Below are 15,192 nucleotides of genomic sequence, written 5' to 3' on the forward strand. Positions count from 1 at the left end.
TAGTAGTAGTAGTAGTAGTAGCAGTAGTAGTGGTAGTATTAGTGGTAGTAGTAGTAGTAGTAGTTAGCTGGAATGCTACTCACATTACTGTTGTAGATTTTTAACTGTGACCGTGTCCCTTTCAGAAGCTTTGTCATCCATCATGACAATGTTTTTTTAGAGACTTTATAAAACTAATAAATTCAATAATGAATGTCTTTTGTGATTATATATCTATTTTCTTCTTTTTCTCCTTCTTCTTCTTCTTCTTGTTTAATGGCGGGTTACAACCGTTACTTATAAAGTGCGTACTGCCACCTGCTGTACCTACTGAGTATGTAGTATGAGACATTATCCCTGGACTACTTTACCATCATTAGGTAAATAAAGTAATAATTAAATGATAGCATTTATAATTATTTATCCATGTATCCGTGTTGAAAGGAGTTGTTGTTGTTGTCGTTAGCCGTTATCTGAAGCATACAGAGTGCAAGATATATCCCATGATGCACTGGGGTCGAGTCTGTCGACCAATCAGAGGCCGTGTTGCTGTGTGGCATAACAGTGCTGACACATGACCTTCACCCTTCACCCCATCTTAGTGTCAGTAGATCTGTGGGGTTGGGGGTCTGTGCGGATCAACTACGGTTTGTTACACCACTAACGTTAACACTGTAAATGGTAAATGGACTTGCTTGTATATAGCACCTTTCTAGTCTTCCGACCACTCATAGCGCTTTACACTACATGTCAATATTCACCCATTCACACACACACATTCATATACTGATGGCCGAGGCTGCCATGCAAGGTGCCACCCTGCCCATCAGGATCTAATCTACATTCACAGTCTTCGGGAGCAATTTTGAGTTAAGTGTCTTGCTCAAGGACACATCGACATGTGTAATAAAGGCAGGACTTGTGTTCATGCAGGTGAAGCAGTTTACCACCTGGAAGTGTGATGAGGTTAGCACACCTAACTTAGACAAAAAACGATAAGGGACCTGATTGGAAGAAGTGTAGTTTTTAACTCTAACATTGTCCGTCAAACAGTAATGGATTACTTCTAATGCTAGTAACAGCATTGCAGTCAAAACAGACTTTCAATTCCAGACCTAACCTTGTTTCAGCATTTCTTATTTAATTTGTGGATTTTGTTTTTGCTTCATGTAAAACAATAAAACAGAGAAAAAAGACACCCAATAGACTGCAGCTTCTTCTGTTTCCTCTCCTATTCCTGTAACTAATGTTAATATGAAATGCATACTTTTCTGTACATTAGAGGTTTCCCCCAAGATCGACAAGCCCGACCACACAGCAGGACCAGTATAATCAGGAGCTGGCTTTATGGCCTCCATCACTCTGAATTATCCGGGTGCTTCAGGTAAAGTAGTTGCTTATCAGGATTTAGTGCTGCAGTAGTGCTTTATGAGCTGCTACTGACACCGTTCGCCCTTTTGTACTGACCAGTGCACTCTCATCTTAGCACTTGATGTGCTGTTACGTGTCTTTAAACAGAGCATCATTAATGATTACATCCACCTGAATTACTTTATACACCACATAAAAGGATGAAGTAGGAATTTATTGGTGTGTAAAGGTGAGCTGATAAAGATAACCAGCTAGCAGTGTAGCTCAGTCAGTCAGTCAGTCAGTCCGCCACTTTGGTCCAGACTGATATATCTCAACAACTACTGGATGGATTGCAATGAAATTTGGTAAAGCCATTCATGGTTCCCAGAGGATGAATCCTACTAACTTTGGTGATCCCCTGAGTTTTTCTTTTAGCACCATCATGAGGTTCACATTAGTGGTTTTGAGTGAAATGTCACAACTTTTGGATGGATTGTCATGAATTTTGGTACTAACATTTATGTCCTCCTCAGGATGAATTGTAATAACGTCGGTGATTCCTTAACTATTCATCTTTCCGTCATCGGGTCGAAATAAAAATTGTAATGCTTCGGTTTATGACCAAATATCTGCCGATCTAATGACATTTCCATCAGCCTCAGCAAATATTAGCAATGCTAACACGCTAAACTCAGATGGTGAACATGGCAAACATCAGGCTATATCTGAAAAATCAGCATGTAAGTCATTAGCCGTGTTTCCATTCAACTGTCAAGCTAATTGTAAGCAAATTTTTGAAATGTCCCAAAAAGAAATGTGATTTAGGTGAATAAACGAGGCTACAGCGTAGTTTGGTTAGAAGTTGGCGGTATAGCCTAATGGCTATAATCCGCCACTTCAAGCAAGCATAAAAACTATTTTTGCGCAATTGAGGAAGTTTTATCAAAATTTGCCATTTCCATACAGATTTTCTAACGGGACACACAAAACGTGCATAAAAATATGTGAAAGGAAATATGGCTATTGTCATTGTGAGCATGTTAGCATGCTGAGTGATGTTAGCACTTAACTTAATCTCTAATAACAGATTTGGCATTCACATGTAGAATCTGTAGGATACGGGACAAGATTTTGTTACCAGAAGCGTTCTGGTTTCTGGTTGTAGTCCGAGCAGTATTGACCAATCACGTCTTTGGTTGAATGCAGGTAAACAGTATGTGTGGAGAGCAAAAGAGGCCGAATGCATTGGCCAAAATGCAATCTGGGAACCCAGGCTATCGTCTGACGATGATTTCACTTTTTATTGGTTTAAAATGAGTTTGTAAACTGACTATTTGTGAAACAATCCGGTCGAACACGTCTCACAACTCCAACTCCAGTCTCACATCTCAAGTTGCTAATTGGATTGATGAGCAGCGCACGGAAAAGGAAGTCTTTGCCCAGATATCCGCTGGCCCCCAGAGTCTTATCCATCGTCAGACTGATAGTCGATGGGTTCAGAGATTGCGTTTACTAGCATGCTTTTCTTCCAGATGGAGGGGAACGGAGCTGGATAACCTCTGATATCACACAATACACTGCCCTCAAACTACTTGTGTATAATTGATTTGTAATTATCACATCCTCAGCTTGAAAATCCCTCTCTCAGGCTGACTCAGAGTGTGCTGCTGGATCATGGTGGTAGGAGGATACCGGCATGTGGTGGAGCTTGATGCAGGGCAGGGCAGGGCAGGGCAGGGCAGGGCAGGTCTGAGGTGGAGTGTGGAGGGGTAAACAGAAGCCAAGTCCAACAAAACAAAACTCAGGGCAGCGGCACAACCCCTGGCAGTCTGCTCGGAGAGACACATAAACACACTGTACTGTAGACACCCACTCTGTACACATACGCTCTGTTTACACACAGCGTAGGCGGCACTCTAGACGGCGGGTGATCCAGCTCCCACTCGGTTCACTCAACCAGAGAATTAAGAAGATCTGTCCACAGATGCTGAGTTTCAACCACAATCACGCGAGATTCCTGAATAGAGTAGATGTTTGTGCCCTTTTCAACCTGGTCTGACACAGCAGGTGCACAAACACACACACACACACAATTGTAGCTGTTACGACACACTGCATGATAACCGAGCCTTTAACACAGGCACACACATGAGATGGGCAGGGCCAAAGAGGGTTATGTAGCTTATAAAAAATCCACATAAGCGTCCAAGAGATCATCATAGATTAACAGCATCAAGCCTCAGTGAGGCTGGTGATTGACAGGGTGTGGCCGCGTATCAAGCAGCCATGCAGTTTACCTGCTGATCGGTCTCATTAGTGGAAAGGAGGAGGGTGTGTCTGGCTTCTGGATATTATGTCAAGAACTTGACTCCTTTTGTTGCTGTTCCATGGAACTCTCCATTCAGCAGGAGTGTTTGTTTTGGCTCAACACTTGAGCTGTGTCTTTAAAGCAGTGATCGGGGCAAGAGTTCACTGACGACACTAATTATGGCTAATAACAATGTGTTTATTTTGTTGATCCCTGTAGAAAAAGTCTTTCATCTTGCTCTCGTCTACAGGGCAGGTCAAAGGTCGCTTACAGAGCTGTCAGTGAGTTAGTAGTCAACATACATTTTAGCATTAGAATTCATTTGATTGTGAGAGTAGACATGCAGACGGCAAATGTGGGAAGAGAGAGAGGAGATATTAACAAACATAATGGGGTATTTTGTCCCACAATGCAATGCACACTGTGCACAGAGGAAAAGGAGGCACGACTCACACCTGCAAAACATTAAAGGGGACAAATCATGAAAAACTTTTCAGTGCTTGTGCACATACATCTGTGTATCTGGAGTTCCTACCAACCCAACAATCCTTTTTTGTGGGCTGCCTAGATCAGAAAACATGTGACTCAACAAGCCGTTGAGATTTGGCTCCCCTTCCTATGTGACATGCAGGCTCATTAGAATATACCACCCACAGCTTGAGAACTACCTTTGCAAAAGTGCACCATATTTTTCTTTTTCTGGAGAGGGGCTTAAAGAGACAGGTGCTTAAATGGAGTGTTTCAGGCAGAGGGTGAAAATGAGCATGATATTTCCCCTTTAATATAAATTGTGAAAAAGTCGCAGTATGATTGACTGTGCATGGTTAAACCTACATTAACAGATTTTTTTGGCCACTTTGAGTGCAGCAAAAACAAGCTGTTAACACCAAATTAATATAAATATATGTATGCCCTTTTAAGTTGATATGGTGAATTTGTTAGCAAACAGCTGCTTACACATACAGCAGTTACAGAGCAACATTATCATTTATTTGGAGACGGGTTTCTGGCCACCTGGTGAATGTACGTCTAATATTTACGCTCTTTTAGCTCTGTTTTTGGTCTCCACCAACTCCTGAGGGAAATATCTACCTCTTTAGCTGCTAAATGCTCCACTATGTTCACCAGCTGGTCGATAACTGTGTCTGTCTGCTGTTTGGTGCTGAGCAGGTAGGGTTCAGTGGGGTTTTAGAGCTTTTTTGAGAGCATGAACCAAAAGTTGGCATAAAGCCAAAACAATGAGCTTAGAGAAACTGCAGTCAGGTGAAAATTCCCTGTGGGTTTTTTGTCACCTTGAGCGACCCGTTTCTCATTATATGCAGTTATTTAATCTATTGTTGATATAAAAATGTTGATCTGCGCAGCTTTAAGTATGTTAATTGCTTGTATACTAACTGTAAAAACACTAAAGATACGTGTGAGATATAGAACTGGGACATGTGGAAATGTTGCCTTTATGAACGTTACCTCTTCAGTGTTTTGTTCTTTGCCATGATTTAACGGCAGAGTAAACTGTATAAAATACCTGTAATGGCCTTCATCATAGTTGTTTTTGTTAATTATTATGATCACGTGCTCACACGGAAACGTCCTGATAAATAGGCGGCTCCACCTCGACCAGCTGCTTGATTAATGGGTAAACTCAGAGGTCCTCAAACAGGTTTAGAAATGTGACAAGAAAACGATCTGGCTGGGAGCTCTGTGTAATCATACACGCCTGTTTCTTTGAGCTAGACTTCGAGGAAATGCTGTCCTCCAAATAACAAAACAAAAATACAAGTTTGTCTGGAAAAAAACAGGGCATTTAGCAGTGGAGTGTACATATACATAGCAAATGATTAGCATATTTTTTATGTGCTTGAAGTTTGTGATGCACAAACCTGCTGTTTTCATTTTCTAAAAGTTAAAATGATGATTAATATAAGGCCAAATTCTGTTCCATTGTGTATTTTCATATTTTTTTGGGGCTGAGGTTCTGCTGTAGTTGTTTTTTCTGTTGTGTACACATACACATACATGCATACTAAAAGAGTCACAACTTGCCCCAACATGCCTTTTTTCCTCAACTTCAGGAGGAGTTCCCGGAAACAAATGCACGTCTGTGTTTTAAATACTGTGTACAGTATACTCCCATATGCTTGAAACCTTATATCAAGCCCGTAGCATTCAAAGTGACTGGCGTGTTTAGACAGGCGGTGGTAACAACCGACAGCATCTCTAACAGGGTGACACCTGACACATGTGAGTCCAAACTGTATGCAGGTAAACACACACACACACAAGTGTGAAAGGATATGAAATGTATTTTAAAGTACAGGATAACAATAATAGCAATAATCAATTAAAACACATGTGCAAGGAGAGTCAGGAGTAAAAGCTAGATATTTTTTACAGTGTAAATCAACAGATTTGTTGCCATCAGTGGAGTGCACAAGCACACATTTATACAAACACAGCAAGCTGCATCTGGGGTTGAATGAATTCAGTGTGTTGAATACAGTAAATGACTCATAGCTGACAGATTGTCTCAACAGCAGAGGTTTCCTGTTTGAAAGTTTCAGACAGAAGTGTGTTTTGAAGTAATTTAAATCAATTGATCTGAACAAGTCTGTCCTTCCCCTCATTAGAAAGGCACAGCTACTTTTTTAATGATGCATCCATTTCCCTTTCTACACAGACGGATCGACGTGTATTCAAAGGTGAAAATACAGGATGTGAAATAGACTGGATTTATTGCGTTATTCTTCCTGTGAGCTACTGTAACTAAAGTTTAAAATGCATACAGGATCAGGAAACCGTGGAAGATCAGAAATACAGAGGAGAAATCAAATATAGTTCACCTTTGACCTCTAAATATGAGCACCGCCATCCAAGATCTAACTTATATAATAGAGAAACAAAAAGAAAAACACCTCGTCATGAAGCTTATTTCTTCACCCGTCCCTTCATCTCATTTTATATCGCACTTTTTCTTTGGAAAGATTTCAACTTTGTATTATTTACTTAAAGTGTGATCAATAACCTGTTTGTTCGAGCTTGTTTTATATTAATAAAAGGACATTCTTTGGCTATTTTAGCCTTGTTGCATCCGACACAGGAGCATAAAACACATGAGTGAAGACACTCACAGACATTTAAAGACAAACATACATACAAGTACAGGTGCAAATGTAACTGTTTTTACAGTAGAGGCCCAGTGGGACAGCAGTGCTTCCTTTGGGGATTGTTGTTCGAATCACGTGTGCATTTATATTTGTTAGAGAGTGGGAAGTGGACACTTTGAGATAACACTCAAGGCTGCCATCCTTTATTTTTCTTTTTCTTTTAACCTCATCCCCTTTTTTGTTATATTTCCATTCTTCTCCTCTCTGTATTTACTCTTTTTATTAAAACATTCTGGAGCTGGGAAGAAGATAAAGCTCAAGGTAAGGAGTCATCTTAACGTCTCACTTGACCTTCTCTTCCAGGGCCGTCCACAAACGGCTCTTCCTCCGGTCGACCTTACCATTTGGAAAAAAATATTAGGTGCAGTTAAGAGCCCTCTGGAAGAACCAAAGGGTGGGGAACAGAGTCCACAGTCCTGTTCGCCAGACCCTCTCTGTCTTCCACCTTTGACGTCGCTGTGTGTCTCTCAGAGGGCGGGGGGAGTGTGTGTCCATCGGGGGTTGTGTGTATGCCGAGGCTGGCGAGGAGGTCCTGTAGGCGTGTGACGGTGCTCGCTAGCTGCATCTTCTCCTCCTCCAGCGCAGAAACGTGCTCCCTCAGCTGGTCCTCCGACTGGCCCAAAACCTCCACTCGGCCCTCCAAGCTGCAGACGCGAGCGTGAGACACCTGAGGGAGAGAAGGATGGTTGAAATCAAAGTAAAAGAGAAGATACCTTGTCTCTATTTGTGTGTGTGTGTGTACCTGCAGCTCATCAAGCAGGTCAAGGTTCTGCTGCCGGAGGCTCTGATTGATCCTCTCCAGCTGTGCGGCTCGCTGTTGTTGGTTGAGGGACAGAGGCGCGTCCAGCAGCTCATCCTGCAGGACGTGGTACTCCACCTCGTAGGCCTGGAGCTGCTTGGACATGTCCATCTGACAAACCTGATGAACACGGAGGAATTTGGACAGGTTAGGCTGACGGGATGTGGTTATCTAGACTCTTTGTTTCCCTTCTCTACTTTTTTTCCCCTCCTCATTTTACAGTGTTGTCATCCTTTGGCTTTATAATCGTTGAAATGAGCAACAACTGAATAATTCTTTTCTTTATATGACCCAAAAAATATGTTTGAAACACGAGAACCTTTTTGCTTGTGTAACACTGATGTTTAAATGGAATACACACCCAAAATGAGCATTTGTATATCAGATACTCACCCTGTGTTACCTTGAATTTGCGAAGATTTTTTTGCCTTCACGGTGAATGAAGAATCAAAAATGGAGAAAAATTCTCATATGGATTGAAGTAAACGGGGGCAGTGTTGTGATCCAAGTCTCATTTATCCAGTCATATGCTCACTACTTCCCAAACACATGCATCTTGGATAAAAACTGAATATTTAAAACACTTCTGCATAAACAGTACTTGCAGTAGCGCGCCTGGGCAAGTCTGTTTCTGCGGAAGTGTTTTAAATAGCCTCCATTTACTTCAATTCATCAGGAATTTTTCTCAGTTTATTTGATTCTCTGTTCACCGTGGAGGCAAGTGAGGAGTTTTCTTCAATAATTCAAGGTAACATGCAGTGAGTAATTGATATTTAAAAACCCAAATTATCATTTTGGGGGTGAAGTATTCCTTTAAAGGAAAAGTTTGGCCATCATTTCTATCCGTTATGATAAAATCTTACTCACCAAAATAATTGCTGAGATCTAAGAATGCGACAATAGCTACACTTATAGAGTCTGTCAAGGGAAGAAAACAAGCAAATGGTTGCAGATCCAAAAAAGATTCAAAACAATGTGTTTTGGCTGAAAGTCTTTGTCCGGGCTTTGGCTTCCAGCTGTAATATTAAAGGCTTTTATTACTCAGGACTCACTGTGCTTTGAATTTTTCCTTCTTGTTTGCAGTTGTTGTGACCCTGGACTCCAGATATCTTTGTTTATCTACTTTTTCTAAGGACACATTTTGTTCATAAAGCAAAGGACCAGAAAAGTCGGCAATGATTCCTAACGGTATTACAAGTACAGAAGGCCAAGGTGTTTAAAACAGACAGGTAATAATAATAATAATCATACGGTAGTACGATAAGCATCTGTCTTTGTTTTCTAAACAAGTTTGGCTAACCGGTGGGTCTGTTTGCATTTCTTTCCTCGTCCGACTTCCTTACAGCGATGTCACCGTGCACTCGGATCTCAGCAATCTAAGTTAGCAGATTGTGATTGTCCTGTACCTACACAGCCATACCATGGATGTATAAAGAGAACAGGATACAGCGTTGGTGGCAGGGGCCCCGTACATTCCTATGAAAGTTGCTCAGTGGCGCATGATGCCAAAACGGCTTGACTTTCGACTGGAAAAGTCGGCGATCTTCTGCATCCTTTGGGCCCGTAGAGCAGGCGCAGTAGCAGCCGCTCGGTCACATTGCTTGGTCACGGGCTCACAACTGTGTCGTCACGGCTTGCTAACTCCGCCTCCCTGCCCTCGCTTCAGCCTCGGTCTGGGTCTCATTCACATGAATGGAGGAAGGGAAATAACTCTGGATTTGGCCAATAGTGCATTTTACAGCTTTTAGGGCCTAATGATTTAAATAACGGCTATTTGAGTGTTCGTACTGGGAAGTTGATTCACCTTAAAAAAAAAATATCCGCTGAGTTACAGACGTCTCTTTCCCAATGTAAGTCTATGGGAAAAAATCTTTTTAGGCCCAATGGCATCACATGACGGACACAGAAGTTGTAGTACCACCGTTTGGCCACTACGAAAATTGGGATCATCGACAGGCTTGATATGTACATGGCTTGAGGGGGCTTGATATGTACATGATTAATAAACAATGGAGACATGTTTTGCATATGCGGCTCCAAACATCCTGAAAGTACACTCCCTGTTTTGTTTTTTTTTGTTGAAACTGTGAGTCACACCACAGTGAACATATAGACAACCTGGATAAGTGGCACCTGAGGGAAAGTACCGGCAAGCTAGAGCGTGACTCAACGCCCTTTTTACCATCCTATGTAAATTACATACTGTCTAAACTATAGAGTACCTTGTTAACATCTCTCTACATGTCTTTGACTCATCACAAACTCATGTCAGCTACTTATTTCATCGTAAACATTAATGGTAAATGTTTCAGTTTACATGTGTGTGACTCACAAAAACAAACATCACACAAGGAAGTCTGACTGTGACAGTTTGGTTATTGGAGTCATTCAACATGTGGGCCTGCTGTTGTTGACACACGGTAGTTTTCCTGTTTTTTTCACCACAAACACTGACGCATGAGGTGAAGGTTAAATGACTTCACTGACACTCCACCCATCAGCTGCCCTCATCACTGTTGGAAGGAGGGTGTGGTTCACATCGGTAGCATCCGTCACTCACGCACAATATCATTCCTCATTTTTTTGGCCCGTCATAAAGCAATTATGTTGTCTCTTTATCTCCACCATGAGTTGTAAAATTAGATCTTATGATGAAGCACGTTTGTTAAGTGATCTGATGGACGTTTCTTGAGCACATTTAGGAACATTACGTACTTACACACGGATATACAAGATCAGAAAAGTTACCTAACGTTTGCAGATTCATTTAACCAAAAGTTGACAGGAGGTGGAAATCGCTACTGTATGTGATGCTGAGTTAAATATAAAAGTGTAGGGCTGCAACTAACGATTATTTTCATTGTCGATTAATCTGTCGATTATTTTCTTGATTAATTGAGTAGTTGTTTGGTTTATAAAATGTCAGAAAATGGTGAAAAATGTCCATCAGTGTTTCCCAAAGCCCAAGATGACATCCTCACAGTTTTTGTTTTGTCCACAACTCAAAGATAATCAGTTTACTGTCATAGAGGAGTGAAGAAACCAGAAAATATTCACATTTAAGAAGCTGAAATCATCTTTTTGTTAATAAAAGATTTAGCTGGAAATAGTTGGCGATTAATTAAGTGATATTCTATATTTAATGAAAGATGCTCTCAAGTTATACTAGAGACATACCAGAGACTAATAGTCAGGATATTTCAGTCTATGCTGCTTCAATATTGACCATTCTCGTTTTAATCTGAGTCTTCTAACTTTATGGAAGTGCACGACTAAATCACTGGACAACCCCTTTAATCTTTGGCTGAAAATAGTCCCCAACAAATCCACCAGTTACTCCTGTTTGAGCAACATTTGTCTAAAACTGCAGTACGCAGCTATTTTAGGAAATGATTTAGCCTTTCTTGAAAATGTAACTATATACTGTATATACTGTATGTCTGCATCTGCCAGTGGACCATCATGGTAACAGTAGGCATAATAATAATATGTAAATTCCACAACAAGAGAGACGTTATGTTCTCTGCAATCAGGTGGAAAAAAATGTGATAAATGTGCATATATCGGTATTGGCAATCGGCCAAAATGTCGGCATGTTTGTTTTGAGTATAAGTGGAAGCAAATGGGTTTGGGTCTGAGTACCACAGACAGGAAAGGGAAATAGAGAAGTATTGAGACGGACTAAGGCTGTGTCCGATATCGCATACTACGCACAGCATACCCAATATGTGTACTATCGTTCAACATACTTCTGTGTGAATAAACAGTTTTCTTCTCGGAAACACTGAGCAATAATCTATGTTGTCACTTTCTGAGAGCCTCCTTGCCGGTTGGAGACGTGTAACCATGGTAACCCGTACCAACCTCATGTTACTAAAACGACGGTTTGTGAGAATCAAAGTCTGAATTCATTTAAAATATATATAACGCCTAGCAAAGTGAAATCTTATACTTACAGTTAAATTGAAGCGTTATTGACTTTACAGAGCTGTTCGTCATCGCCTGTTATCAATGTTGTTATCACTACCACATTGCATTGTGGGATATTCATGCTGCCCCAGCGTTGCATAATATTTTACTGGAAATAGTTTGCAATTCACGTAATATTGGTTTCATACTAAGGTTTGGACATACTGTACTAAAAAAATCTCACACTGTTTTACTAAATAATAGCATCTTAGTATGGAATTTCGGACACAAGTTAACACATTGTTGGTTTTGGTATTTGGTGATAAAACATATAAAAGTAATGCCAGACTTATTCTTTAACAATGGCTGGATTACTTTTTCTTGCTTTCCCAGAATATTACCAACAACAGGATGAAATGCAATTCAAATACTTGATAATAATCCCCAAAATGACAATAAATAAAATCAGGTCCAAAAAAGCTTTGTATTGTATTCCAGTTAGTCAGTCCAGTGATTAAATGGGAAGTTACACTTTACTGAAAGTTTCTTTTTCTAACCTGGTTGATGGTTTTCTCCATCTGCACAAGGCCCAGGTTGGGCAGCGTGGTCTTGATGAAGTCCACGATGGACTCCAGGCTCTCGTGCTGCAGGATCAGAGGCTTGTGGCTCCCCAGGAGGCTCAAGCCCACCTTAAAGATGACCTCTGACCCCTGCAGGAACAACATATCTGACAAATAAAGAGGAGTCAAAAGGTTAAAGAAGAAAGAGAGATAATTGGTAGGAAAGGCCGTGACGTGGGAGCGTTTTTTTAAAATTACGCAACAGTAAAATAAATAATGACAGATGCTCGCAGCACAGCTTACTGTGTTGATTGTTGACTTAAAGGGTTTTTTAAAGGATCGATGCGCTGACGTCAATAAAAAGGTTTAAGCAAACATAAATATAGGACAGAGACGGAGTAGCTGTGTGTATTTGTGTGCGTGCTTTGAATGTATCAGGGTGGGGTGAGGGTGAGGCAGGATCGCATGAGATCATACAACAGATTATGGAATGGGAGCGGAGTTGTGGAGCCCCACGTACTGTACGATATCAAAGACTTCACAGTGCTATGATGATGCCCTCTCACTCTAACACACACACACACACACACACCCACCCACCCACACACACACACAGCGTTATGCTCAGATGAGCACGAGGAGCCAGAGAGTCTGGTTCACTGACTGAGCACCGTGTAAAAAATGAGGCATGAAAAAAACAGTAAGAAAGGAATGACGGAGAGTAAAGCAAATACGTGAAAGAAGAAGACGTATACAAAGGGGCTGTGGGTGTGATGGTATTTACACAAATGATAAAAGGTCACCTCAGAGGAAAACAACAGCCTGTACCTGACAAACAAAGACTTCATCTCAAATGTGTCTGTGTGCACGGGCCTCGCTGTTACGACACTTTATTCCAAAGAATCATAAAATTTCAGATTATATTTTAACAATCAAAGCTTTGCCCCGCTGCCAAACGTATTAGATTTCTTCCCATGAAAAACAGGAGGAAATAGAAGAACAAATAGAAGTACAACTTCTATTTCCTCCTATTTTTTTCATCCTACTCCACCACTTTCCTCCCCCTCCTCCCATCACTCTGGGTCCAAGATCTAATTAGAAAAGTTGACTTGGGACTGGAGACAATCCCCGCCAACATCCTGCTTCTCTTCTACATCTATACTGCTGAGCTTTTCTAAGGAAGAAGAAACAGTGTGGTGACCAAGTAAAACAAGAGTGTGGTCTGTGAGTGCAGATGCATACGCAGCTTTCAAAGCTTACCGAAGACTCTGGCGACAAAGCCGAGGGGGAAGTGTGAGGCGAAGGCGGTGAGGAACCAGGGGGTGGCGTATAAGCTGGGTCCGATCTCATGCTGCTCCAGGTGGATGTAAAGATCCCGGTGGTAGTCGTGGAGCAGCCGCGACAACTGGTACATCTGAATCTGACATGAACAACATACCAGAGATTTTTTTATTTCCGACTGGGAGCATGTGGTTGAGTGTGGATTATGTGCAGATTATGTGCTTTTATTGATTTGTACATGGTTTTCAGCCGTAGCATGACGTGCACCTGCACAAAAATGTAAGTTCATGTTGGTGCTACTGAGGGATTACAAATGTAAACACGTTTTTTTCCAGTAAAGAATCTCCCACTGTTGCTTTCTATCACAATCTAGATTGTTTTGGTATGAGTTACCGAGTGTTGGAGATGTCGGCCGTAGAGATGTCTGCCTTCTCTCCGATATAATGGAACTAGATGGCATTCGCCTTGTGGTGCTCAAAAGCACCCAACAAATACATTTGATAAACTCAACAGCAATTTCTCTTTCTAGGAATCATGACTCTGTTACTCAAGATAATCCATGCCATCTATTTCTATTATATTCAAGAGAAGGCAGACATCACTGCGGCTAATATTTTCAATTGATTTTGGGATGAACTGTCCCTTTAAGGTGTGTAGGGGACACAGACAGATTCTGTAAATGTGTGCTATGTATGAAGGACAAAGAGACTCTGTGTGTGTGTGTGTGTGTGTGTGTGTGTGTGTGTGTGTGTGTGTGTGTGCATTTTACCTGCAGGATAATCATGTCAGGCCTGTACTGTTTGCGGAGCCCCACGTCATACATGAGAAATTTGAGCATGTTGAAGGCGTCCTGTTCCCCCATGTGTAACAGCAGCACTCCCGCTATGAAGGACAGGCCCTGGCAGTAGCCCACCTACAATAACAACAATAACAAAGTTGACATTTACACAGTCAGGGAAGGGGAAAAAGGCTTAAGCCTAAAAGACAGTTGACAGTTCCATTTAGTCCATCATCGAGGGAGGAGGAGAGAGACACTAAGAAAGAAAGAAAGTGAAAGAAAGAACACTAAAAGAAGAATTGAATGATACCTCAGGGTCCAGCAGTGAGTAGGCTTTCAGTAAATTATACAGAGAAAGCTGTCCGGCCCCCAGCTGTGCTTGGAAATATGGATGAGTGGGAAAAGTGCGACCTGGAACAGAAGAAAAGAGCGAGATATGATCTAAATTGCAAAAACATCTGCACAGTTTATATTTAGTATGAAATGCTGATAAAACAGTTTCAATTTGATTTATTTGATTTTGTCCGACATGTTCTTGGAGAGAACCTGAGTGAACTATCTATGGAGACCAACGCCTTCGGGTGTGTACATGTGTTTGAAGGGAAGCATATAAACTCTGCTAAACTTTGCCTAAGGATACGAGACTTCACGCTCTACTGTTGATGGATGAAAAGGAGCTCAGTGCGCGAGCATGTGTGGACCCATTCCGAGCTGACATGCTTACAAACGTGTTCATGAAAACACCCAACTTTATGCAAAATCCGCATAGCCTCCTTCACAACATGTAGCGGCGGATGGGACGTGCACCTTGACAACATAATGACATGTGATCTGTAAAAGAACATTGTTAATGTGGAAAGGGCTGTAATTGGCAGGTGTGTGTGTATTTTGGGACTTCTTGACTTACAGTGTGTGACAGTGAGGCTTTGGGAGAAGACAATGACGATCTGCGTGAGTGTGTATGCGAGGAATGTGCTGCGGGGGCTTTATGTTTGTAAACATAATGCCTAGACTCCCTCCCCTGCCTGAAGGAAAGTGTGTATGTGTGTGTGTGTGTGTGT

The 15,192-nt window shown here is 41.4% G+C and overlaps 1 protein-coding gene and 1 long non-coding RNA gene across 8 annotated transcripts in view; both read right to left on the minus strand.

Moving 5' to 3' along the window:
• Positions 1–6,006: 6,006 nt before the first annotated feature.
• The window catches only part of tbc1d1 (TBC1 (tre-2/USP6, BUB2, cdc16) domain family, member 1), a 65,868-nt gene continuing 56,682 nt past the window's right edge, over positions 6,007–15,192 (minus strand). For all 7 annotated transcript variants that reach the window (XM_074630143.1, XM_074630146.1, XM_074630142.1 and 4 more), the window contains 6 exons: positions 14,442–14,542; positions 14,123–14,266; positions 13,333–13,492; positions 12,070–12,239; positions 7,547–7,723; positions 6,007–7,471 (listed from right to left, as the gene is read on the minus strand). In XM_074630143.1, the coding sequence (XP_074486244.1) occupies positions 7,172–7,471; positions 7,547–7,723; positions 12,070–12,239; positions 13,333–13,492; positions 14,123–14,266; positions 14,442–14,542 (1,052 nt within the window). In that variant the 3' untranslated portion in view covers positions 6,007–7,171. The remainder of the gene's footprint in view (positions 7,472–7,546; positions 7,724–12,069; positions 12,240–13,332; positions 13,493–14,122; positions 14,267–14,441; positions 14,543–15,192) is intronic.
• Positions 9,153–12,063, minus strand: LOC141764714 (uncharacterized). The gene is made up of 2 exons (XR_012593300.1): positions 10,877–12,063; positions 9,153–10,447 (listed from the first exon to the last, which is right to left on the minus strand). It is a non-coding gene; the product is annotated as an uncharacterized LOC141764714 (long non-coding RNA).

Source organism: Sebastes fasciatus, chromosome 3, assembly GCF_043250625.1.
Source record: "Sebastes fasciatus isolate fSebFas1 chromosome 3, fSebFas1.pri, whole genome shotgun sequence".
NCBI lineage: Eukaryota > Metazoa > Chordata > Actinopteri > Perciformes > Sebastidae > Sebastes > Sebastes fasciatus.